Source organism: Episyrphus balteatus, chromosome 4, assembly GCF_945859705.1.
Source record: "Episyrphus balteatus chromosome 4, idEpiBalt1.1, whole genome shotgun sequence".
Lineage (NCBI taxonomy): Eukaryota > Metazoa > Arthropoda > Insecta > Diptera > Syrphidae > Episyrphus > Episyrphus balteatus.
The window spans coordinates 16,510,395-16,537,808 of NC_079137.1; the positions used below are offsets into that span (position 1 = coordinate 16,510,395).

At 33.6% G+C, this 27,414-nt stretch overlaps 2 protein-coding genes across 3 annotated transcripts in view; one reads left to right on the top strand and one right to left on the bottom strand.

The window, feature by feature from the left end:
- Positions 1–27,414, bottom strand: part of LOC129917990 (uncharacterized) — a 107,108-nt gene that overhangs the window by 37,789 nt on the left and 41,905 nt on the right. The window lies entirely within an intron of this gene.
- Positions 3,867–8,261, top strand: LOC129917987 (atypical kinase COQ8B, mitochondrial). Of its 2 annotated transcripts, none has more exons than XM_055998270.1 (5): positions 3,867–4,371; positions 4,435–5,238; positions 5,288–5,637; positions 7,586–7,778; positions 7,841–8,261. In XM_055998270.1, exons 1-5 carry the CDS (start codon positions 4,075–4,077, stop codon positions 8,189–8,191), a joined length of 1,995 nt encoding a protein of 664 aa, XP_055854245.1. In that variant the 5' UTR covers positions 3,867–4,074; the 3' UTR covers positions 8,192–8,261. The 2 variants fall into 2 exon arrangements, with proteins under 2 accessions (XP_055854245.1, XP_055854244.1); XM_055998269.1 differs by having other exon boundaries at positions 3,869–4,374.

A 27,414-nucleotide genomic window follows, 5' to 3' on the forward strand; every position in this document is an offset into this window, starting at 1 on the left:
GGCTGCAGCTTCGTCATGACGACAGTGCCAAAAATGTGAAGCAAGTATGCCAAATTCAAGGTAATAAGTCTGAATGAATAAATCGACAGTTAATTTATGATAATGTTCAATTTTCTGTTGTCAGAGATCCTCAGAAGATCAATAAAAAAAACAAACAATTAGAGTAAGATTTGTAGTTACCGGTTAAAAGAACATTTACTGAAGAAAAAAGGAACATATGATATTTTTTTTGCTAGGTTCACATTCAGGAGAGAAAATATAATTATTCTAACTGCATATTTTTTTTCTACATGTAAATTTAAATTTTTTTTGAGAGTCCAAATCAAAGCTTCTTTGTTCGTGGAAAGCACTAAGTTTGATAAGCCATATATTTTGAGAGGGGTCAGATGGGAAAAAAGTGTTTTTATTTAAAGAAAGAAAACAATTATATCTTTTAAAAAAAGTAAGTTTTTTCTGCAGAAACTTGCGCTTTCTCTTGCAACAAGTGTTTGTTTACGAGTATTTTTTACATAATGTGTTCAGCTAGGGAGCTTTTTGATGTTTGTTTTTCCAACCCAACAGCCCGATTGCGTGGTGTTTTGCAGTTAATGAAGTCAAAACTAAATATGCAATCAAATTTAGAGCCTGAAAATCAAGAAATCTTAGCAAAACACTTTTTTTTTTATTTTTTTCCCGAATTCCTTTACATACAAGTTCCTGGATTGAATCATGTATACAAAAGTAGGCGTGGCAGGGGGCGAATAGGGTCGACATTATTTTGTATTTTTGAACTCGCCTAGATAATCAAATTTCTTCAATTTTATTCAAATTGTGCAAGCCGTTTTCTAGATATAAATATGCCCACTCAGAAGTGGGCGTGGCAGGGGGCGTGGAAATTTCGCTAAAGTTTGTAAAACGTGTTGTAATAACATTTAAAAACAATTTTTTTTCCAAACTGAACTTATTTTTCCAACATCTCCATACAATCAACGCACTGTGTGACGCCATGACGAAAATCAGTTTTTTGTACTTCTCCATCATCGCAGTGCTTCCATTTGGAAGTTTAAAAAACCATGATAAGAACATGATTTCAGTTCAAAAAACATGACTTATTAACAAAAAGAAAAAAGTGATAGAAAATGAACAACCACGTGATCGTGATCAAAGAGGAATACAAAAAAATTATTTCGAGTTTATTTTGTAAAATAATAATTTTAATAAGGTATCAAAGGTAACTACATATGTAGGCTAGGTACTTTTTGCAAAAAGTCTAAAAGTGAAAATTTTTAAACTCATTTTACGATGCAGAAAGCTTAGAGCTTGGCTTTAAAAATTTTGTTTATAGTTTTTTTTCGAAAAAATGGTCTTTTGCTTTAGTAATCCTCCCACTTTTTTCAAAAAGTGGTCAATGTAGTTATAATATAACTTAAATGATCTACAAAGATGGTTGGAATAAAACTTTAAAACAAATATAGGTATGTAGGTTTATAATTTGTAGTCATTTAAGATTAATTTCATTTATACCTACTTCATGTATTGACTTATTAAAAATAACAGTTCACCTAGTGAAAAAGGTTGTTTGGTACGAAAAGATTGTAAAGATTTTTCTCTTGGATTTAAAAAAAAACATGATTTTGGGCACGAAAACATTAAAACATGATTTTAATTTTTAAAAAACATGAAAATCATGCTATCTAAATTATTTCTGGCTGCCCTGCATCATCGTTATGTTACATTGGCCCGTATGCATAAAAAATAGTAAATACTAGCAATATGAAATTAATAAGTATAAACTAGATTTGATATGCACAAAATGTGGACAAAATACGTTCATACTTTAAAATTTTTCAAGTAACAGCATTTACTATTTTTTATGCATATGACCCATTGTATGATATTTTCCGATCTTCAGCCAACGGCACAAACTAAGTTTGAAGTTCCACACTTCCGAACATTTAAGCCTAGTACGCAGCTGAAGCGAAACGAAAAATTTTCAAGTCTCCAAAGTCGACCACGAAAATGCTAACGAAAAAATATAATCGAGTATTCTGGTCAAAGTCAAAATAAAAAAAATACAAATTAATTAAAAATCTAGAAAAAACAACAGAAAATAATTTTTAAAACAAGAAATAAATGAATTAAGAGTAAAAAAAACGTCAACACTGCTTTTGGAATCAAGAAAAATGCACTCCAATTTTTTCATAGAGCTGCCTCAGCTGCGTACTGAAAAACGAAAAGCAAAAGCAATTATGGCTAAGTTTTAAGCCTTAGGCCGTGTGTGAATTGCGTTAAATAGTTAACACCGTGTAAAATTTTTGACACTATTGCGGTGAATACAAAATTTTCAGCTGTTAAAAATTTATTGGGCTCTGGGACCTGGTTAAATTTGAGTTAAATTTTTTTTGCAGATGGTTTTGTTTTTTTTTTTTTTTATTAAAAAGGAGTATCATTGCAGAAAAAAGGCAAACAAAAATTTAATCAATACATTTTTTTTTGCACTTTTTTTGTTCACCTCAATAGTGCCAAAAATTTTACACTGTGTTAACTAATTAACGCAATTCACACACGGCCTTAAAACTTATTTTCCGATATTTTTTCTTGAACTTTTTTATTTTTATTGTTTTAACTTTGACATAATACCCGATGGTATTTTTTGTAACATGTTCGTGATGCGTTCTTTTATTCGACGATGTTAACTATTGTTAACAATAGTTAACTTTCATCGTTCCTAAATGAGAAAAAAGTTACAAAGTGTAACATCGTGACGTCAAAACATCGTTCCTAAATCCAGTGTTGAAGTGTCAAATAGTTACATTTTGTTACTTTTTCCAACTCAGCTTCTGGACTTGAGTTTCAATGTTAATCTGTCAAACACAACTAAATGAGGAAGAGAGGGGATGATGTGAGAAGAGAATTTCTTGTTTGTTTCCATATTTGAAATTATTGAATGCATATTTTTGTTTCAATTTGCTTAGAATTCAATTAAAAAGAATTATTTCAGTACCAAATTAATTTTTTCTTGTTTATTCATTCATAAAATTAATCTCAAAAATTTTCTTTTGACAGATCAACAAAATGTATCATTTAGTCGTTCCTAAATCAAAGTTAACATTTTGTAACAAAATGTAACAAAAGGGGGGTTCACATTGACTAACTTACCGGACAGACCAGCCGCCATTTGGTCTGATCTGATGCTGTTTTGATAGTGTGAACACCCATCCGACAGCCTGTCCGGTTTGCCGGATGGTTTTCAAAAAATTTTGATTTTTTGGTGGTCGGACGAACATGTTAGTCAATTAAACGACATGTCTGTCCGGCAGACAGTGATAATCCATTGTCTCTAATTTGAGAGCAGAATAGGGTAAAGATATATTAAAAATAAGCTGAAAAGTGGGTTTTGATGAAAATTGTCTGATGAGTGTGAACGAAAAATATAATTCGGCCATCAGGCCAAATGACAACGGGTCTGTCCGGTAAGTTGGTCAATGTGAACCCCCCTAATAACAAATACAACGATTTTTTTGACATAACAACAATAGTTAACATTGTTCAATAAAAGAACGGACCATCGCTGTCGTCTTTGGAGACTTAAAAATGTTTTGTTTCGCTTCAGCTACGTACTAGGCTTTATTTACAAAAAATCTCAATGCAAAAACATAAACTAAAAATCCATCACAATTTATATTCCGAAATAAATTTGAAACAATTTATATATTTTGCTATTTTATTTAAAAATAACGGCCATTTTATTCCGAACATCCTGTTCACCTAAACATAACACATCTTCCACAATCCACAAGAACATCCGCTGTACACGCAAACCCAAACAGCTGACTCTGACACAAGCTGTCACAACAACTGTCACTACAAAAACTTCAACTTGTTTTTGTTTTTTTTTGTTTTTTTATATAACCCTAGTTCCACACCTGTTTGCATTTTTCGTGATTTGGTGAAATACCCGGCAAATTTTCCTAGATTTTCATTCAAAAACTAATAACTTCCTGTTCAAATATTACTTATTTAAATTAAATTAACTGATTTTCTGTCACAAAACGTACAAAAATAAGTGAAAAAGATTCAACTTCAATCTTAAAAATGGCTCGCAGTACTCAAGAACTAGCTGGCTTGCTGCGGGGGCTGCAAATAATTGTCAACGCTGTTGCTAAAGAGAATCAAACTCTCTACAAGCATTTGTGGTCAAATTCTAGTATTCGTGAGCTCATCGAAGGTAATTTAGATTTAAGCCGTAAATATTTGGAGAAAGTAGCAACAAATCCCGCCGAAGAATTAAAGAGTTTACAATCTCTGCTCAAGGAAACCCAAGAGCGAACCTGTGTCGTCGCTGAGGGTGTCAAACAGTTGAATAAGATTCAATTGCCTCAGCAAATGAATGTCGTGAGTCATGGTTTAAAATAAAACATAGAAAATCTTATGACATCTTGTTTCTTCCAACAGGAATCAATTTTAAAGATGAGTCAGAATAGTAGCCAAGGTCAAGGTCCCGAACCAAATCCAACAAAAAATCCGCAACAATTTGCAACTGATGCTGCCAACTTAGACATCTCCTCAATTACTCTCAAAGAACTCGAAAAGATTCTCTCGAAGAGAAGCAAGGATCGAGAAGTAAGCCTTCGATTAGCTACAACAAAAGTTGTCAGTGAACCACCTCAGCCTATGGTTGCTGAGGAAAAGCCAACAGTACCCAAACCAAGTGTCTCCAAATCAATGACAGACGATGAGAAATTCGTAGGAAATGTTTTGAATATCATAAAAACTGGAGCTGCGGAGGAAACTTTCATTCCTCCATCGTCTGAGCAAATAGTTCTTCCAAAGCTTAGCACTGTGGCCAAGCAGAGAAAGGTTCCTTCTAGTCGAATTGGACGAATGGCTACGTTTGGTGGTCTATTCGCTGGTCTGGGTATAGGGACCGTTAGCGAGCTAACCAAAGGTGCCTTGGGCATGGGAGGGTCTAAAAATGTAAAGGAAGCTCTGTTTAGCCCTGCCAATGTCGACAAGATAGTCGATACGCTATGCAGAGTTCGTGGAGCTGCCCTGAAAATAGGTCAGATCTTAAGCATCCAAGACAACAGCTTGGTTTCACCGCAATTGATGAAAGCATTCGAGCGTGTGAGACAAGCTGCGGACTACATGCCCGATTGGCAGGTAGAAAAAGTGATGTCCGAAGAGTTGGGTGCAGATTGGAGAAGCAAGCTGACATCTTTCGAACAGAAGCCATTTGCCGCAGCCAGTATTGGACAGGTGAGTTTGATTTTTGACTAAAGTTTCGACTAATAGTATTAAGTTTTAGGTCCATAGAGCAGTTTTGTTGGACGGAATGGAATTGGCCATAAAGATTCAGTATCCCGGAGTTGCTAAGAGTATTGAAAGTGACATTGATAATCTTGTGGGAATGCTCAAGGTTTGGGATGTTTTTCCAAAGGGATTTTTCATTGACAACTTTGTTAAAGTTGCAAAACGTGAACTAGCCTGGGAAGTCGATTATCTCAGGGAAGCTGAATATACGGCAAGATTCAAGGAAATGATTGCACCGTATCCAGAGTATTATGTGCCAACTGTAATTAAGGACATGACCACCGCTAGTGTACTTACAACAGAACTGGTTCCTGGAGTGCCTCTTGATAAATGTTTCCAAATGAGGTGAGTTTTATGCTTTAGCAAGTAGCTTCTTGTAACATTACAGATACTTCTTAACCATGAGTATCAGACTCCTTTCAACAAAACAAATCGATTTAAAATCGATCTCAATGCGTTTTATGTGTCGTAAAGAATGTGCGGAGCATGTTTTACTGAACAAAAAATCGATATTATAATTATTATCTTGAGCTAGTACTTTCTCCTGACATTTACGAGTTAGTCAGATATTACGTGAAGCCTCAAGAGGCTTGACTCTTTTTTCGAATTTTCTTTTGATAATCATTCTGTGAGGCGCGTACTATTACACGATGCCTCTTGAGCTTTGTATATAAAATACAAAGCTCTTGAGTCAAAGACTCAAATTTGACAATTCTCTTTTGATTTAAGTATTGTTGTTGTATTCCACCAAGAAGCAAAAAGAATGAAAGAGAATGTTGAAAAAAGAAAGAGTGGAAAAAGAAACGTCAAAAAAGAGTCTCAGAATTTTGGCCCACGACTCTCCGGTCGGATAATTTTTTGTTTGATCTTCTATCTCTTTTGCACTCATTAGTTTTGAAAAGAGGCGCGCCTCTTGAGGCTTCATGTAATAGCTGACTTACGACTCAAGTTTAGATTACCTTCGATGAGGTCACGACACTTGTAGTATTACTCAAAAATTTAGTTATATCTTGGTAATAATTTGTGGTGATTAAAATTTAATGTCGAATTCCTTTAAAAAAAAAGAATCGATTTGAAATATATAATATTCTTCTTTTGGTATCTGCACTTATTTTATGTATACTTGACCCAAGTAAAGAAAGTCTCTGATAACTTTGAAATTATCCTGTCCATCATGCATGTTCTTTCTATGTAGGTGTAGAGTTCTATTTATCCTACCGTCGGTCGCGTCGGGATAGCAACCTTCAGGCTTAAAGCAAATGTCCGGACGACTCCACGGCTTACAACTCTCAACCATTTTTGCGTGCATGTAATTAGTTTACAATAATTGAAGGGACCTAGAATATTCTGCCAAGCTCGAACGTGTTAGCGGATATGAACTAGCTTTGTCAACTCCTCGCCCGAAACAGTACTGCTGAATAAATGATATAAACGTATAGGTGATGGAGGCTAGATTTTAACCCATGAAGAACTACAATAGGAATTTTGATTTTAAGTGAACGTAATTATCTGGATGAAATTTAGTGTTTCCTTACTACGATGTTTCCTTGTTCGTCTTTATGGGCTCTAGGATTATAACCCTGAGATGTTATTTTTACCCTTTGGTAAAATTTCTGAACCACACTCCTGCTATAGCACCTCTGTATTTCTTGGTCGCTCCTTTTTGTGGTGTCCTTCTTTTCTTATAGGACTTCCTAGAGTCATCGAAACGCTATCGGAAAAATACCTCACAATCTCTTGCGATTTTAGTCTTCTGGTGTTGAAATTCCTCATAGTGATTCCTCACTAGCTATGACAACCGCAGCAAAAACGATTAGCCTGAATCCTTTATCGGACGTGTTGTCGTGCAAGCTATGCTTTCCGATTGTGCTTCCAAAGATGCCTTCTCTTCATAACTCAGCATTCAAATTAACGAGGACAATAATTTTAGTAGGAATAGCGAACTTTTAATGTTGAAAATAAAGTCCTTGGATGTCTCGAATATTCGTCATTTGGTACTTTTTGTTTTCCTCTTTAATTTGAAGAAATCTGCAGCTAACACCTCAGCTGTTTTTTTTTCGGCAAAGCTGAAAGCAAAATCCGCAACATGATTTCCCAAATATAAACATGGCACAAGTTGACAATGACATTAATATTTATGTTTAAATGAGCCATTCACCACTCGTCTTTATAAATCTATTGAATGACACCTTTTTTTAAATTCCTCCAAATTTATGTTATTGATTCTTGAAGATAGAAAAAATTGAATAAATGAATAAATTTTACACAAATACTTATTATTACCTAATTGCAGTTATGAACACCGACGCATCATTGCCGAATCGACTCTAAAACTCTGTTTGCGAGAGCTTTTTGAACTACAATGCATGCAAACAGATCCAAATTGGTCCAATTTCTTGTACGATGACAAATCGAAGCGACTTATGCTTATCGATTTCGGAGCAACAAGGTTTTACCAAAAGGATTTCATCAAAAATTACCGTCATGTAAGTATTTAAACTCATAATTTCCAAGCTTTAAATTTCACCCATGCGTCTTGTGCTCTCAGGTTATAATGTGTGCAGCTAACAATGATCGGAAGGGAGTCTTAGACATGTCTCGTGAAATGGGCTTCCTCACAGGCTACGAATCAAAGCAAATGGACGAAGCCCACGTTGATGCTGTTATGATTTTGGGAGAAATATTCCGATATGATGGAGAATTTGATTTCGGATCTCAAAATACCACACAAAGAATAGCTACACTTGTTCCTACTATGGTCGCACATCGATTGTGCCCTCCTCCAGAAGAGATATACTCGATTCATAGAAAATTATCGGGAGTGTTTTTGTTGTGCTCACGATTAAATGTTAAGATGAATTGCAAACCCTTCTATAAAGAAATCATTGAAGGAAATTAAGTATTTTAATCAAATCCTATAATGTGTTTAGTTAGAAATGAATAAAGTGTTTTTTTTTTTAAGTTTTAAATACGTTAGAGGTCATAATATTTACTTACCTACTTACTTTGTTGCACTAAGATACTTTTTAAGTTCATTTATTTCAATTTCAAATTAAAGCTGACTTTACTGGGTCTTACAACAATGTCAAATTGAGATATTATACTGAAGCACATTTTCCGGTAAATTTAGCACACTAGCTACGACTTGATATTGTTTTCGCTTACACTTTTGTCTAAACGAGAAATACTTGGTCGAAACGCATTTTATAGGTCGTTTCAAATCAAAAGTCCTGACTCAGAGTTTGTTTTCTCCCTTCCAATAAAATTGAGAACAAATAAACAAAAAACTCAATTTTATTGGCTCATTGCGACAAATCAACTCAAAAATAACAACAAATAATGCTTGTTTGAATGAAAGAAATGCTAGAGAAAAAAAATAAACAAACAAACGAAAAATCTGAATTTGTTTATTAATGATTTCTATGGTGACGACTCCAAAATAATTGAAAAATAAAAATAAGATACTTACTGCCCAATTATACAAATGAAAAGATGTGAATAGAATTTTAAGTTATGAATTGCTATCATATAAACTGGACATTTCTGGTCCATCTTCATCTAGTCCTATAATAATATCTTCGGCAAAGTTATCCCAACTGCCTTAAAATTCAAAATAATTAAATAATTGTATGTTTTTTTGTATTGCCCGCGGATATGGAGTGATGCAAGCCTGGGAGACTTGCCTCCGCTTTCTGAGGCTAACCCAGTGAATCTCACAGACGCATCAATTAATTAAAATAAGGATATCAAGAACTGTTCTTCGTTATTTTATCGTAATTTTAGAAAAAGTTCAGCTGCCTCATAAATGCTTCCTTCCAGTAAGCGAATGAGTTTTTTTTATTTTTGCTCAATTTTCCATGGGACTTTTGATTTGAAACGACCTATAGTTGAGATCAATTGAACTATTCACAGTCTATTCAATCAATCCGCTTAAAATAAAAAATAATTTTCATTATTCAAATTTTGACGCAACGCAACGTTTAATTTACATTCCTATAAGTTCTTTCATAATTGCATGGTTGCTTTGTTTACATGCGGTCATTTGCGATCAGACTAATGTCAGAAAAACTATTTGCGCATGTATTTTACTTTGAATTTATGAACACTTTTTCTGATTTGCGTCATTTGTCAAAATTTTTAAGTTTGCAATTCAGCCTCTTCTCCAAAATTAACAAAATATTATCTTGATTCCATCCTTTAAGAAAAAAACACTTTTTTTAAACATTTCTGTCAATATTAACAAATTTATTATATCCAAGAAATTTGCGGCTTTTTTTGTTATTTTGACTTTCCAATTTCCAATTAATATTTTGACAGAATTGAGAAACAAAGAAAAGCTGTATCATCTTTTCAACATGTTCCTTCTTTCTTTAAGTTTAAATTCACTGCGCATGAGAATTTTTTCATTTGCACATTTGCGCTGCAAATATTTGCGTTTTACATTTATGAACACCTGACATTTGTCATTTGCATTAATGAAAGCTTTGCATTCGTCAGACTTGCGCAACCATGCATTTATGAAAGCGCCCTACCTGACACGTCCACGCTTTTGCCGTGATACACCAATTTCGCCGATATAAAAACTTACGGAATTATAAATGGATCGTTTTGTCAATTTGAAAGCGATTGGAAAAGAACTTTTCGAGATTTGCGAACAAGTGAACATGAGATTTCTGTTGAACACTTTGATTTCTGTTGAAAACTAGAAAGTTATTCTAGAAAGTTCCAAATGAAATAAAAACACAAAACACGTTTATAACGATTGAAAAAAGAATACAGAATAATTATTTTGAATACCTAAATTTTCAGATACAAAACAATACACAAAAATCAATGAATACTAGATTGTTTTATCAACAAGTATAATGTGTTCTTTAAATTCCAACAATTTCAGCTTAAGATTTCTCGAAGAAGAAAAGAGATATTTAAAACGGATTTAGAAAGACAAAACTTAGTTCTTTTATAAACCGTTACAAATTTAATTTAAACATATAACCAAACCCTAAGAAGTAACCTCGAAAACTGATAAAAAGCGGCATTTTCAGTTTTCTAACGGGATTATCTCAAAAACGTGATGTGATAGAACTTTTCTAACTCCGGATTCGAGCTCAGCACACACAAAACCTATAGGAAAGTATATTTTGGTTTCTGTAACAAAAAAAAAGTTTAATTTTGTTGACCAGTGTTATTAGAGGTACCAGTTATAGAATCGTTTTCTTGATTTCTGACTTTTTCTAAAATGACTTAAACGATTTAAACTTTTGGCGTTTTGGTATAGCCGAATAAATGATACACCAAAAAATCATAAAAAATCCCCTAATTTCAAAAATGTCTTGTTTTCAGCTTTCCCTCTGCCAGACTGCTTCAAAAGCATTTTGATTTTTGATATGCATTCTTCTTATAAAAAACATAATAACTTATTTACTGTTAGGTATAACCGTATGATGATAACAAATGTAAGTTCTGCCAGACTTTGTGCGTTAACATACTGTGGTGCATATCTAAATATGTACACACTCGAATTTCGTTTAGGTATACCAAAACTGCCAAAATATGCTGTCATAGACTATATTAAAAATATTTGAAAAATCAATTTTTTGAAAACGAACTGATGATTGTTCTACAGTAATGCTCCATCTGCAAAGTTGATACCATTTAGCGATGGTATTCTTACCCTTAGATACTTTGGTACCTAAAGGTCTATTTTTAAGAAACGTTCTTTGTAAATGTTTTTAAACTGTTGGATATTCTTTTGTTTACTCAGATATTAATTTATAAAGCTGTTCATTTTTTCTTGCCGATGATATTTTTTTTAATTTGAGGCCAATTTTCTCCGAGAAGTTTTTAATCTAATAAACATAGGGCCATATTAATAGACATTGTCTAAGCTGCTTCTAAAAAAGACTGGTTATCCTATAAAAAAAACATTGGATAAACCCCAGTCCAAGATAAACTAGGGTCTAAAAATGACTATGAATATGCCCATAGTGTTTTATTAATTGATTCTTATGAACAAAACGATAATTAAGAAAAAAAATAATTATTCAAAATTCATCATAAAACCTATACATTTTATGATAATTAGGTAAACAAGCACCAGGTAAAAACTTTAAAAATGTGTTTTTTTTATTTATGTCGAATTCCAAACAACCCGTAAATTCGATTTGCAGTCGACTTGCAGTCACTTCTTTTTCCTTGCTACTTTTTAAATCTTGAATTGAGAAAGAAATACAACATTATGAGTGTATGTATATCAAGTGAAAAATAATGTTTTTTAATAGTTTTCACTTTATTGGCTATGTGAAGTTGGAGCCCCCAAATGCTACTTTTTTATTTTCAGACCCACCTGGTTCGATTGCCCAAGGTTAGCCAAAGATAGCCAAACTTTTTTTTAAGTTATAGCCCACCCTTAATTCTAAAATTATAACGTATTTAATTTTTTCACATAAAACCACAAAAAATAATTTTTTTTCCTTCAGTTGATTTTTCACTGTAGTTCGTTTGCCCAGGATAGCCCAAAATTTTATCTAAATCCCACAAATGTTCAAAAGATTAAAAAAACTTTTTTCCTTTCACAAACCGAAAAAATTAAATCGTTGGTTTAAAACCGTGGTTTCTTTGCCAAAGGTTAGCCCAGGATAGCCCAACTTATTTTCACTATCATACTCATAGTTTAAAAATTATATACCTAAGCATTATTCTTTTTCACCTCAAAAACTACAAAAAAATGTTTTGTTTTTTTTTTGTTCAGTGTATAATCAGTGTTATCACAGTGGTTCGTTTTCCCAAGGTTAGCCCAGGCTAAACCACCATTTATTTTCGGCATCCCAACTTTAGTTGGTAACAAAGATCACCCAATTTTTTAGAAAAAAAAGCACACATACACCACAGTGACCTTTTAAGTTTATAATTTGGAAACAAGAATAAATCCACTGGTGTGTACCTCAAATGTTAATTATTTCACATAGAATTCTTACTTGATTAAATGTTAGTCCATAAATTTCGAAATAAATGAAATGAAGTGTAAAAATCATTGATTTATTTTGGTTTGTCATATTATGAGCACCTAGAAAATCTACATGCTTAGTATAATCTATCCAAACTTTTTTCAAAAGTAACAACAAATACAAAATGGTGTGTGACGTGATTTCTTTTTCAGTACACGAATAGTACCTACGTTTTAAACCTTTCTCAACTAAACATGGGAATTCCAACAAATTCCATTACTTTTTTTCGTTAGTCCACCCTTAGTTCAAAAATTATGTCAAAAAACTTTTTTCATATTACCAACTTATATAACTACTGATATAATTTGTTAAAATTACAATGGTTAATTGACAAAAAGTGTTAAAAGGACAATTTGTACACTAAAAAAAAAACACATTTTGATTTTTAAGAGTAATTTGAAAAAAGTTTTTTTTTTATAATATTTGAACTGAGTGTGGGCGTAGTAGATTGCTCCAAAAAATATTTTTTTCGATTTTTGGTCGGGCCACCCGCTAAATTTGTCTTTATATTTTTTTTATTTTTTAAAGTGAGCAATAATTTAAAATAATAAGCAAAATGTGCAAATAAAAAGTCTGTGTACTACATGTTGACGAAATTTACTTGGAAGTGGTCACAGAAATTATTATTTCGATATTTTTTTAGAATAAGTACAACAACCATAACTTTTTAACAATTTTTAACTTATAACAAAAAAATTTTTTTTTAACTTTTTTTTTAATTTTTTTTTTTTTATTTTTTTATTTAATTTTTTTTTAAATCGTGGACCACTCTTTGAGGGGTAGCGAAAAAAAAGACATGAATAAAAAGATTGACTGAAAATACTGAAGAGAACTGTAATTTTTGGATAGGAACAATGGACCTGTTCTCCTGTACTGTTTTTTTTTAATAGAAACGAATGAAATATATTGCTTATTTCACAATTGTTAAATAAGAACAGTGTATTCTCGAACCATCATACAAAAGGTGGCAGCAGTTTGACTCAATTAATATTCGCAATAGGTAAACTTAAAATATCTACTGGCTCTAACATGCATACAAAATCAACATCGATTGATTGAAATAGCTTGATTTTAAAATTTGATATCAGTCATAACTGTAAGTTTTGCCGTTGTTTTTAAATACAATTTTTTTTTATCTCAAGTTGTTTTTTTTAGATAATTGTGGAGATATACCAACACCTCGTATTGAACATCTATACAAAAACTCTTTATCGATTCTTGGTGCCAAAATTATCGTTCTCTCTTCTTAGACTTCCAGGATATAGAGCTTATAGTAAAAACTTCCTTATAAACAAACACACATACCTTTCTGCCCAGAACGTCTAAGCTTCTTCAGTTATTTCCCTTAAATCGAACCTAGTTTAACATTACATTGGTTCTCTTTTCTTATCCTCTAAGCAGTCAATCAAATCCAGAAGTGCCTATTTTTTTAACTCCAAGGCAAAATGTATCTTTGCCTTTACTTAAACAGCTTACACATTAGGTACTACTTCAATACTTAAGCTACATTATTTGCTGTTTACTGGTATAACACAAACAACGAGGATATACCTAGAAGATTAACTATAAGAGTCCTTAAAGTTAATTAAGGATACTTCTCTATCTTCCACCTGTCTTAGCAACCAACACCTTCATTATCATTCGCCACCTATGGTGTCTAACATCTTACTTGAAAATGATGACAAAGAAGATTCACGTTTCACCCATCGCCCCATTTCTGTTGCCGCCATTGTATATCTGTGGCTGACGGACACCTATGTGCGAGTACGTGAAAAGAAAAACTCAAACATACCTAAAACCTATATGTATGTGTTGGTATCACGAATTATTTTCTCCATAAAAGCAAAGAGATAAAAAAGTCCCCAACAATCCTATGGAATTTCAGGAATAAACTAATTAAACCAAGAAGTGTGTAGTGGGTAAATGGAGCAGTTACGAAGGCTGAACTTATAACAGGTAGGGGCCTTGAAAGCTTCATAGGCACAGGAAGCCCACAGCTACCCTACTTTCTTTAATCTTAATAAATGTAACTCAGTAAAACAGCCAGACATGCTTATACAATTTTATTCTCCTAGATAGGTATTTTACCTTATTTTATCGAGATTGAAAAAATATCAGTTCCGAAGATACTATTCTTAAGAAGGTCTTTAACTTAAACTTCTAAGGTTTGGAAATATGTAATAGGTTAGTTTCAATAACTGGCGCAGACGTAATTAAAAAACATACATATTTGTATTTAAGTCTCATAATTTTTAAACAAGATTTTATATAGGTAATGCATATAATCCGGCACTGGGAAGTTTCTGTCGATGTTGTTTTATAAGTGAGTCCTATTTCTATGCCCCAACGCCCACATCTATACCAAATTAACTCGTATCGCTCTGACAACAACTTTGAAGGTGGATTCATATTTTGACTAATTCACTTGTTTTGGTTTTGTATCTATTATGTACCTACATACAACGTACACCCCAGCCTACAAAATAAAGTTGATGGTTCTTTTGAAGCTTTGAACTCTTATTTCGTGTTTGCAGCCAGCGGGAATGAATAAGGTGAAATCGGGGTGCAAAACAAAGGAGCAGAGAGGCAGGCGAGCTTGTTTATTGATCTATTTGCGGTTTTCAAGAACAACTGCGGGTGAAAGCAGGATAATTAACTTTTGTCCTGTGGCAATGTTGTAGCTTTTCTTAGACAAACATTCTGTCGCATTCATACAATAACGGTATGTATTATAGGTATGTTATTGACGAAACAACGATGAGATTGAAGGGAATAGCAAATAGACACACAATCATATGTGTATGGGTGTCTTTAAAGGAAAAAAAAAGAAGAAAGTAGAAGTTCAGTTATTAAAGTAATTTTTGTCGAAAAATACATGCTGAAAATATGTTTGTTTGTGGTCAAAATGGAAATAAGTTCGGATGCGAACATACCTACCGACACGCTGCATCCCTTTAGAAATTGACGACAAAAAAATTAGTTAAAATATTAGTAAGTAGATAGATGTAAAATTTTCAAATAAATTCGAGAAACGTAAACCTGCATTATAAACAGTAGTTCTCCAGCCGCTACTAGGTTGATTAGGAACTGGGGTTATGGCTTATGGTGCTGGTGCATTTTGTTGCAATTGTTCCTAATTTTTGAAATACATTTTTCTTAGCTTAAATAAATTATCTTAAATTTTGATTAAAAATGGCTTATGCTTTGATGAAATATACGGACCTAAAAATATGTTTATTTTTGCAAAAACGGCAACGCCATATTTCCGTTCTCCGAATTTTTGAGAAAAAATAGAAATGCAGTTTTGTTAGAATCAATAAGACTATTACGTACATCAAATTTAATCGAAATCGTTATATCCGTTTGCGAGAAAATTGCAATACCTCGAAACGGTATATCGGAGATATGCGTTAAAAAGGAGATATTAAAAAATTAAAAAAATGGGTCTAGGGAATTACGTAAAAATCATCTGTACCAAGTTTCAAGCAAATCCATCCATCCGTTTAGGCCATAGCTCAATGTACAGATTGACGCACAGACGCACATAAGCCACTTTTTTGATCTTCTCCATCATAGTAATATTGGTTTTGATTAAAACCTAAATTTTTTTTCTACACGAAACCAATACTTACCCTATAGAGCAAGTAAAAATAGTACGTATACACCACAGTGACCTTTTTTAATTTAAAAATAGTAAATACACTGGTGTGAGCACTGCGGCTCAAATGTTATTTATTTGACTTAGAATTCTTATTTGATTAAATATTACTTGATCTAACATTCCTGTTAAGAAGCTTTATTTGATTTGTTCTATTTCACCTTAAAACCACAAAATACAAATATTTTTTCGATTGCAAAAATTATCGTATTTTTTTGGATTTTTATGATAACCTAGGAAAACTACATACTAAGCTTTTTTCAAAAGTAACGACAAATACAAAATGGTGTGTGAGGTGATTTCTTGTTCAGTACACGAATAAGACTTTTAAACCTTTCTCAACTAGCCATGGTAATTCCAACAAATTCAATTACTTTTTTTCGTTAGTCCATCCTTAGTTCAAAAACTATGACAAAAAAATTTTTTCAGATTACCAACCTCTTAAAAAACAAAATTTGTTCTTTTTCAGTGTAAAAATTATCCTTCCATATTTCTTCAATTAAACTTGGTTATTCCAATAAATTTCTTCTCTGTCTTTTTTTCCACTTTGAGGTCTTTACATACACATTTGTCTACCCTAATTTAGAAAATCCAAGAAAATGTTTGTATGTATTTAAGTTTTTTGATTAAAGTTCTTTTTTGCGTATAAAGAAGAAAGCAAAGTATGCAGCTTTGTGCCCCACAGTAAAATTTTTTACTCTTCAACAGTATAATTTTCAGTTATTAAATGGCCGAACAAATTCAGATGTTTTTACTATTCTAAACAAAATCTAAGTAGTCGCACCTAATTAGCAACAAAATAGTAACAGAATATAAACTTATTTTGAATTCGCTAATTTGATATAAACTTATCGAAACACTAAAACAAAACAAAAAACTATTGGAGCCCCAAAATGTAAATAACTATTCAGCAACAAAATAGCAACAAAATGTAAACTTATTTTGGTTAAGTTCATATAAACTCAACGAAATAGCCAAAACACAAAAACTACTGGAGCAAAAAATTCAAAATTACCGTCACGATCCAGAGGGGGGGGAGGTGCTTCGCTAAGTTCATATGAACTATAAAAGAAAAACTACCCGAGCAACAAAATCAAAACTGCCATAACTAATTATCAACAAAATTTGCAAAAAGTGCTTCGCTAAGTTCAACTCATGTTTTATTTTGCTTTTCTTAGACACGAACCTTGGTTTTCGGCGAGATAACCTCCCAACCTTTGAAAATTAAGCATCACAATTTAATATTTAAATATAAAAATCCACTAAAAATAAAAAACAAATAATAAAATGCACAAGTGGGTCGCATGAGAGTAATTCCATGTGAAAAGAATATACGAAAAATACCTATGTCATAAAATCTAATTGTGTCATTTTTTACCGGTTCCTTAGCTCAAAATATGAACTTCTGTATATAAATAATCTTTTATCTAATTTTCTTATTTTCAATTTTCTCAAAAACTAGAAGGCATAGAAGCATCTGGTTTTCAGTATTTGATAAGAAATTGATTGAGGCAGTTAATTTCATTGATTAATTTCATATTTTAAATGACAGTCTTGGCAAAAATAGTATTTAATGTGTTTTTTAAAAACTTTTTTCCCGGTAAAAAATGACACAAAAAGATTTTATGACATAGGTATTTTTCGTATATTCTTTTTACATGGAATTACTCATGAATAAGTTGCTTAAATGTTTCTAAATTTGTTTATTACCATATCTTCTTAATAGATCACAGAGAGTTAAAATAGACAATATAAGAAGTAGTATAGCCTCATTTAACATATGAGTGCCACAGGGCTCGGTTTTGGGACCGATTCTATTCTTAGTTTATATAAACTCATTGTTTAGATTGGACTTTAAAAGCACTCTTACTGCGTTTGCAGATGACATTGGCTGTACTTATGGCTCTAAAAGTGCATTAAATCTTGTTGCTGATTTAAACTGGGATCTAGATTTATTGAGAACTTGGTTCAATGAACATAAGTTAATTATAAGCCCTAAAACAAAAACTATGTTTTTCAATCTGTCTTTGGTAAATGTTTTTGAAACTGATGTTATGTACCATGCGAATGATTGCCAAAGGTTTATGATAAATAGGTGCAAATCATGCACAAATGAATTTTCATTTTATAACAATGTAAGTGGCAGCGCTAATTGTTTTGTGGTAGAAAAAGTTGATAGCTTTAAATACTTGGGCCTTCATATAGACTCGAGAATCAACTTCTCATGTCATACGGAGTATCTAAGAAAGTATTTCAACTAAACATCAAGAAATTTCTTTTATCTTAGTAATGTTTGTTTTTTAAAGCTCCTCACAACAATTTATTATGGCATCTTCCATTCTAAGTTACAGTACGCAATTTCTTGTTGGGGAGGGGCTTATCAGAATAAAATTCAACCGCTTCTTATACTCCAGAAAGCTGTTATTAGAAAAATTTTTAGAAAACACCGTCTACATCCAAGTTTTGAACTTTTTGCTACTCTTAAGATACTTCCTGTTAGACATTTGTACTGTTTTAAGGTATTGAAAACATTTTTTAGGAGGTCAGGAAATCTTAATTTCAGGCTAATTTCCAACTATAATCTTCGAGGTAATTTTGTGAATGTTGTTACTGTACCAGATTTTCGCACCACGGCTTTTCGTAACTTTTGTTCTGTGTTTTCATTTCGTCTTTTTAATAAACTTCCCCAGTCTATAAAATCCATAACAATTTCTGGAATATTTTTAAAACGCATAAAACAATGGATTTTTAATTTTGATTACCTAAATATTGAATCACTTTTCGTTGATATTTTGGTTTGAGAGATTTTATCACTATTTCTTTTCGTTTAGCTTTTATTAAATTTTATTTGGAGAATATACAAATTTCTAAAACATTACTTTTTTTCTAGTTCTGTTAAATTAATTATAGAAATGTTAATTTTGTATGTATTTTTATAGATTTTTATTAATTGAATTCATTAATTTTTACTTTGGGTCACCCCACCCTCATTAATCTTTTGAATTTGTTAAGCCTATTGAAGTGGCATTTAACACTATTTTTAATGCTTTATTGTATCAAAAAATACAAAATGTCATTATTATTTCGATTAATTATTAATTATTTATTTATCTTTATTATAATGTATTTGAATTTTAAGCGAAATAAAATATACTCTCTCTCTCTCTCTAAGTTGTCCATATCCAAAAATTAAAACTTAATGGCAGAATTTAGAAATAAGTTATTTTCATATTTGAAAAGGGTCCTTTATGTTTTTCTATAAAAAAATTGAAAATGTCCAAAGTACAAAAAACCAGATTGGGCACACTGTTAATGTCATTGATCCAGATCCCACAACCACAATAGTCAAGAGAAACAGAGAAAGAGAGAGAGAGAGAGAGTACCTTACTTGTTACTTGTTTCATTATTCATAATTTATAAAGAATATTTTGATGTTTTGCAGCTTGTGAATGAGAATGAGACTAACAAAGAAAAACACAAACTGAAATAGTGATAATCAGTACCGTAAGTCGGTGAAGATTACACCCTTATCAGTTATTATTGTGAGGTCGATGAATAGACTTACCCAGCTCCATCCAAACATTCGAATTCAAAAATACAACACAAATTTATCTGAATAGGTACAAGTTCTTTTTTTAGGTTTTTTTTTTACAAAGATTCGTTATAATTTCGAGATGGTTTTTTCTTCTACAAATAGATAATCTTGAAAAGAATCGAAAATGGGCTGTAAAACGAATTCCTCATCAATTGACAGTTTAGATAAACAAAAAAACATCTTCAAGATTGAAGTTTTCAGACTCAGGGAAAATGACAGCATCAGTTCTTAAGGCCAGTTTTACTCTTTAATCTGTGGTTTTACTTTAATTTTATGAATTTAGTAGTAAAGTTGAGGTTAAGCACTGATTCAGGGTTCATATATCTATTTTAAAATAGCTATGCTTGAACCAAAGTTGATCCACAAATGATCCGCCGAAATCGGCGAGTTAAATTACTGATCCGAAGCTTAACCATTTTTTTGTACAAATTGTGTGAATTTTGCCTATTCATATTAATTGGAAAGTTCGTGTTATTTAAATAAATGCTCTAAAACATTTTTATTTATGTTAATCAATGTTGATAATTTCAAGATAAAGGAAATAAAACTAAAATAAATGGATAACGTGCACTTTTGTATGGGTTCTGTTACATTGTGACTTATATCATTGGTAAGGTTTCAGGCATTAATTTTTATGTATGGGCTAAAAAGTTAATGCAAAAAAAATCTTGTAGAGTATCTTATTTACCCATCTTTTTTTTCAAATAAATTTATTTTCTTATTCTAGACTTATAGTATTGTGAAAAAGAATTCTCATTCAAAAATATTTCAAATTTAGGTTTCGATCTTCTAGTACCTATTTACCTGAGCTGCTGTGTACGCATAGCATACAAAAAAAACAATGAAGATATCTAGGTACTGTACTCCTATTCTATCAATTTGATGGCATTTTTTTTCCAAACGTTATTTCTTTCTTCAAATGATCATATTCAGTCACCTACTCTTTAGATATTTGCTTTTGTCGTCTGTGATTTTAGTTTGTCGTATCTATAATGGGTAGTTTTTTTCGTTTATTATATGGATATCGTTTGATGAGCCGCCTATTTGTTAACGGTGCGATGTGTGCGTCTTTAGTCGCCTTCATTGGTCCGATAAAATACAACTAAATAAAAAAAAAGGAAATAAGTCATTTTCAAGTTGAATTTGAGTTGGTGACAATGTTGTCTGTGTCATTTTAAATTGATGCGTTTTAGGAGAAGACATAAAATATTTTTTGCGCGAACCGTTATAGTAGTCCAGTAATTTTAGACATTTTCAACCCCAATCTGCGGAAAAATTCCTATTGGGCTGAATATTGGTATACACCTTCGTTATGGCGTTGTTAAGAAGATGTGAAATATCGACATTGATATCGTGCCGGTGTTAGAAGTTATAGAGGTAAACAACAGAAATGTAACTGGTCTGGTGAGAGGCTTCCCTTTAAGTGCTATTTTTCATCATAATTATATTCGAATTTTAAACTGTTTTTTCCTCAACTAAAAACAGACTGAAAATTGTTTTAAATAATCAAGATTAGCTGAAACATAAGCGGTAAATGATTGCATCACCTTGTCATCACCAATTAAAGTGAGCTCGCCTCTGGAAAACTAGCTTGAAATTTGACATATGTTTTACTAAATTTTGACATATGAGTTGCCAATTTTTGTTTTTTTTTTTTTGTTGCTTCACTCACCAACTCTATAGGTGTGATATACACCAATTCCTGTACTTCTTATTCAATGGGTAATAATATGTATACATAGTATCTAGGGGTTAATGAGAAAACGAGTAAAAGTTCTAAGGAACAGCATCAAGAGTACCTTTACTTAAAAAAACATTGAAACATCAATTCTAAACGGCAAACATACTTTTATTTTGTATATTCCAAATTTGGCTCTTAAACCCCTTTAATATTGTTTTTCCATCCTTATATTCCTTTTATTCCAATTTAACTATCTTGTTCTCATTTGTTTTTGTTTGATGAAACAAAATCTATTTATTAACTGCAATATCCTGAGTGAATCTGGAATTCGTAAATCAAAACTTAACTTGCTCAAGTTTGATTTCAATATAGTTTGGCAATACTGGTAAATTTAAATTTTTAGCGATTTACTTTTAGTTTATCGGAGTAAATTCCTCTATGCCTCATCTCTCATACTCATCTATGATTACTCTCCCAGTTCACTTTAATTCAATTCGCATTTGTTGAGAGCAAGATTCACTAAAGAGCACTTCAAATCTTCAAACAACAAATAATGTCGATTAGCTTGTTGAAGGTAGTGTTACCGTTAACCGTTTTTAAAAAGGCAAATCTATTTCTCAAAAATAACGAGCTATGAATTTCCTGAAAAAGCTAATTTATCTAATTGGTAGACTTGTGACCGATTTCATAAATATTTAAAAGGGCCTTATGAAATCGGCCATTAGTTTAATAGGAAGATTTTAAATCCCATTTAATTTAAAAAAAACTTAAGGATCGCAGTGTGGTGTTTTCCCCAAATAGGTACTCGAGTCCGATGTTTTCAGCTGGTATCACAGCTGACAAAGTGAAACATGTTAGTTTTCTTTTTGTAGGACATCCAAATACTATTGACATTAGTATCTACAATTCAATTCCTGAATTCTTTCAATTTTATGACTTTATCCCAATGCTACCAGTAAAGTATGTAAGTCTTAGCCATTTTTCCATATAAAATTACATAATTTTAGGTACTTGTGATACAGGTAGGGGAACGAAGCGAACAGTGAGACACTTTTCTTTTAAATTGCTATATCTTTGATGCCGGGTACAAAGTAGTTAAGTCAAAAAAATCGATTTTCGGATTTTTATTGGACTTCAGTCAGTTTTTATTTTTTCTCTTTCGTTTGGTCCTATCGCCATAGCTCTAGCGTATCTCCTTCCGTTAGAAATGATTCGGTACAAAAGGATTAAGTCAAAAAAAATTTAAATTGTGTGGTATGTACTAAGGGCGTAAGTTGACTTAACTCCTTTGTGTTTGCATTCATTTTTAAGCTTTAAATAAAAAAATTGATCCTAAAGCGTTAGTCAAGAGGAAGAAAAAAACGAAAAGCGGTTTTTCTACAGTAGGTATTACATTATTTCAAAAAGAATTTTCACATTTGGTAATTAATCACATTAATATTTCCAACTTTCTTTTATAAATTAAACTTTGTTATCAATGTAAACAAAGATTTTTCTTGACTTAACACCTTTGGACCAAGTTTATTTTTGAAGACTAAATGGCTCTAAAGTGTCTGAAAGTCAACACAAATTTTTTTTAAAAACGGTCATTTTCTGGTCAACACCATATGGATATCATTGTATATATATTTCTATAGTACTATCATGAAGTCGAATTTAGTATTAGTTCATGTCGCCACTTTTTTGAGGTGGCGCTCAGTGTGTTTTTTTCATACAAATTCTGCTTTTTCAAGTCACCACTAGAGTTCCTAAGATCGTTTCACTTCATGATAGTACTATGGAAATATATATACAATGATGGATATTGTAACGATGAATTACCGAACTACTTTTAAGATAAAAGTCTGAACACACTACCTGCTACAGTAAAGGTAGAAATGTGAACGGACCTTTAGTAATTAAGAAACTACCCTCTGAACGCATCCAAAGAAATTCCCTCGACTGCTGAATATCCCAAAATATCCCACTGGACTGGAAGTATGAAGCGCCCCCTCTTGGAAAGGAAGCTTCGAGAAGCAAAGACGAGAACCTTCGAAGACATTCTCGAATTCCGAATTTCAGGTATAAAAGGGCAGCGTGGACACCGACCGGATACAGTTTAATCTTGAATGTGAAAGAGTACAGTACAAAGTGAAATAAAGTGTTGGAAATTGTTAGTAGTAAATAAAGTGATTGAAAAGTGTGTTTGTTTGAGCGAATAATAAAAGTAAATTGATTTGAAATAAAGTGTGTTCTTATTTGAACGGAAAGATAAGTGGAAGTTAAAATAAACGAAATAAGTTTTATTGTGAACCCGGAATAAAACATTACATTGGTGTCAGAAAAGTGGAATAAAACTTATTTATTTGTGCGAATCAGATAATTTCGCGAATAAAATAAAAAGTGCGCGTGTGTTTTAACAATAAACAAAGTGTAAAACATTTTGAAATAAGTAAAAGTGCTCGCGTTTTGAAAAGTTAAAATGGGTAAGACATTGAATCAGTTAAGTTTGACTGAGCTGAAGGCGGAATTAACTAAACGAGGTCTTCCTACTGCTGGATCGAAAAATGACCTCATTATTCGCCTGCAGGATTATTTAACCCAGAAAAACGAAGATTTGGATACATTTCAATTCGAAGTTGAAATGGTAGAAGAACGAGTAAGTACTAGTTCCGATATGTCATCCATGATGGCTGTTCTCCTTGCAAAATTTGAAGAACAGAAAGATCAAATGGAACAGCAACGTAAAGAACAAAAGGATGAACAGAAAAATCTTCTTGAACAAATTGAGACACAACGCAATGAACAAAGAGAACAAATGGAACAACAACGAACAGAGCAAAAGAGTGAACAACAGAATCTTCTCGAAAAAATTGAGAAACAACGTACCGAGCAAAAGAGTGAACAACAGAATCTTCTCGAAAAAATGGAGAAACATCTAGAAGAACATCGCGATGAGCAAAAGAATCTTCTAGAAGAACAGAAAAATCTTTTAGAGGGAAAGCTTGGTGATTTCGAGAAGAAGTTCACTGCTCTTGACGAGCGTGTTGAAGAAAACAAAGAAAAGCTGTTGGCAATGGACACAAAGTTCGAAGAGAAATTCCAAGACATTACTAAAGAGTTGGACAAGGTTCGAAAAATTAAGGCCCGAGAAAGTTCTGGTGAGTATTCAAAGAAGAAGGAAATGCATCCACCAACCTTTGATGGACAAAGTTCTTGGTCGATCTACAAGAAACAGTTTGAGGCAGCTGCCACAACAAATGGCTGGGATGACGAAGACAAATGTATAGCGCTGACTCTTGCTCTTAGAGGTCCTGCTGCTGAGTTGTTACAAACTTTACCACCAGAAAAGAATGGTAACTTTAACGCTCTTGTCCAGGTCATTGAAAAACGCTTTGGAGATGGCCATATGCAGGAAGTCTTCCGCGTCCAACTCAATACAAGAGTCCAGAAAAGAGGAGAAACTCTGCAACAACTTCAAGCAGATATTGAAAGGTTGGCTCATCTGGCATATCCGACAGCAGGAGACGACATTATCAATCAGTTTGCGACAGAAGCCTTTGTACGTGCTGTATCTGATATAAATCTTCAGCGAGCAATTCGAACAGCTGGAAAACGTTCCCTTCCTGAAGCATTAGCGTTTGCACTGACTATGGAAGCAGCAGAACAGGCTTCTCAAGGCGTTCATCGGGTAAGAGAAGTTGCAGTGGAGGAATGCTCTTGTCAAAAACTCGCGTTCCAAAGAAACCAGCGAGACGGAGCTGCTCGATGCTGGAACTGTAACAAGACAGGACATCTCCAGCGGCAGTGCAGATTGCCACCAAGAAGAACTGCTTGCGAACACTGTGGAAACAGGAATATTGCCCAACAACAGGTAAGCGATACAACTAACACTCATGCTCATCTTGTTTCCCATTCGGGAAACGAGTAAGGACCAACTTCGAGGGGCAGAAGCTGGTTTCTGGTATCGATGGCCCCAGAACCACAATTCAAGTCTCACAGAGTAAACGAGACAACAAAAGTCTGACAGTGGAGGCGACCATAAACAACAAACAACACGTGGCTACAATTGACACCGGTGCCACCGCCTCTATTGTACGAAGAGACTTGGTGAAGATGACATGGCTACATAACACCAACAGCTACCGTCTGAAGACCGCCACAGGAGAAGCAGCAAGGGTGTACCGTGAAGTTCGTCTTACGATCCGTATGGCAGAACTAGAGTTTTCGCATGTGTTTTTGGTGGCAGATATATGTGACGAGTGCATCATTGGAATCGACTTCATGAAGGACCATGAAATCATTTTGGATATAGGTAATCAAGTCCTGAAATACAGAAATGTGGAGATCCCAATGGTCTATGGCAACGAAAATTCAACAACAATTAGAACTGTCATCAAAGAAGACATGTGCCTGCCTCCTTCTTCAGAAGTTTTTGTGTGGACGAAACTAAAGGGGAATATTGGAAGCCATCGATACCTCATGGTTGAGCCAGAAGTTAAACAAAGTTCCCAAAACATCATCATCGGGAAGACTCTTGTGGCACCAAAGAACAACATGGTACCTGTACGCATACTTAACATCAAACCGTACCCAATCAAGCTTAAGAAAGGAGAAGTTGTTGGGCAATGTGAATCTGTGGCCGCAATAACTAAGATCAACGAGGTGGATACACAGATGACTATGAACTCGGAGAAACTAAAGAAACAAATTCTCAAATCAGACAACTTGAGTCAACATCAGCTTAATGTTGCGGGAAGTCTTCTTCACGAATATGCTGATATTTTCTCTTCACCCAGCGGGCAATACGGCCGGACACAACTGGTGCAGCATCGAATCGATACAGGAGATGCTAGGCCGATTCGTCAACCAGCAAGACGTCTCCCGTTGGCCAAACAAGGTGAAGTTGAAGAAATGATAACAACAATGAAGAAAGACGGGCTAATCGAAAATTCCAAAAGCCCTTGGGCATCACCGGTAGTTCTCGTCAAAAAGAAGGATGGAAGCACTCGATTTTGTGTCGACTACCGCAGGCTGAATGATGTGACGAAGAAAGACAGCTACCCACTGCCAAGAATCAGCGATACTCTAGATGCAATGGAAGGAGCACAATGGTTTTCGACTTTGGATTTGAAGAGTGGCTACTGGCAGGTAGAAATCCATCCAGAAGATCGGGAGAAGACGGCTTTCTCCACAGGAAATGGTCTGTGGCAGTTTAATGTCATGCCGTTTGGGCTATGCAATGCCCCAGCTACTTTTGAGCGCTTAATGGAGTGCGTTTTAAATGGATTAACCTGGAAATCTTGCCTAGTCTATTTGGATGATGTCATCGTTTACGGGAAAACATTTGATGACCATTGTGAAAACCTAAAGGCTGTATTCCAAAGGCTACGAGAAGCACATCTTAAGTTGAATCCAAAGAAATGTGCACTTTTCAAGACCGAGGTTAAATATTTGGGGCATATCATCTCATCCCAAGGAGTGAAGACTGATCCTGAAAAGGTTGACACTGTGAAGAACTGGCCAACCCCTCAGGACAAGCATCAACTTCGGAGTTTCCTCGGTCTGGCAACGTACTATCGACGATTTGTGAAGGATTTTGCGAGAATCTCCAAAAGCTTGCACCAACTTACGGAGAAGGGTAAACCCTTTAAATGGTCAGGTGAGTGTGAGAAAAGCTTTCAGGAACTGAAGCTGCGGTTATGTGAAGCTCCTGTGCTGGCCTATCCGACTCCAGGCAAACAATTCATCATTGACGCAGATGCAAGTAATGTTGGAGTTGGTGCTGTTTTATCGCAAGTTCATGACGGAGAAGAAAAGGTCGTTGCCTATTTCAGCAAGGTACTCTCGAAACAAGAAAGAAACTATTGCGTGACCAGAAGGGAACTTCTAGCTCTGGTATTGGCAACAAAGCACTTCCATAAGTACATCTATGGACAGAAGTTCCTTCTTCGCACAGATCATGGTGCACTAAATTGGCTTTTGAACTTCAAAAATCCAGAGGGTCAAGTAGCAAGATGGATCGAGATACTTCAGACGTATCAATGTCAGATTCAACATCGAAGAGGAAAACTGCATTCAAATGCAGACGCATTATCTCGACGCCCGTGCAAGCAAGACTGCAAACATTGCACACGACTAGAAGAAAAGGAAGTTGTCGCTGTTAGAAGAACGAGAGCTGATCCCATTTGCGGCTGGAGTA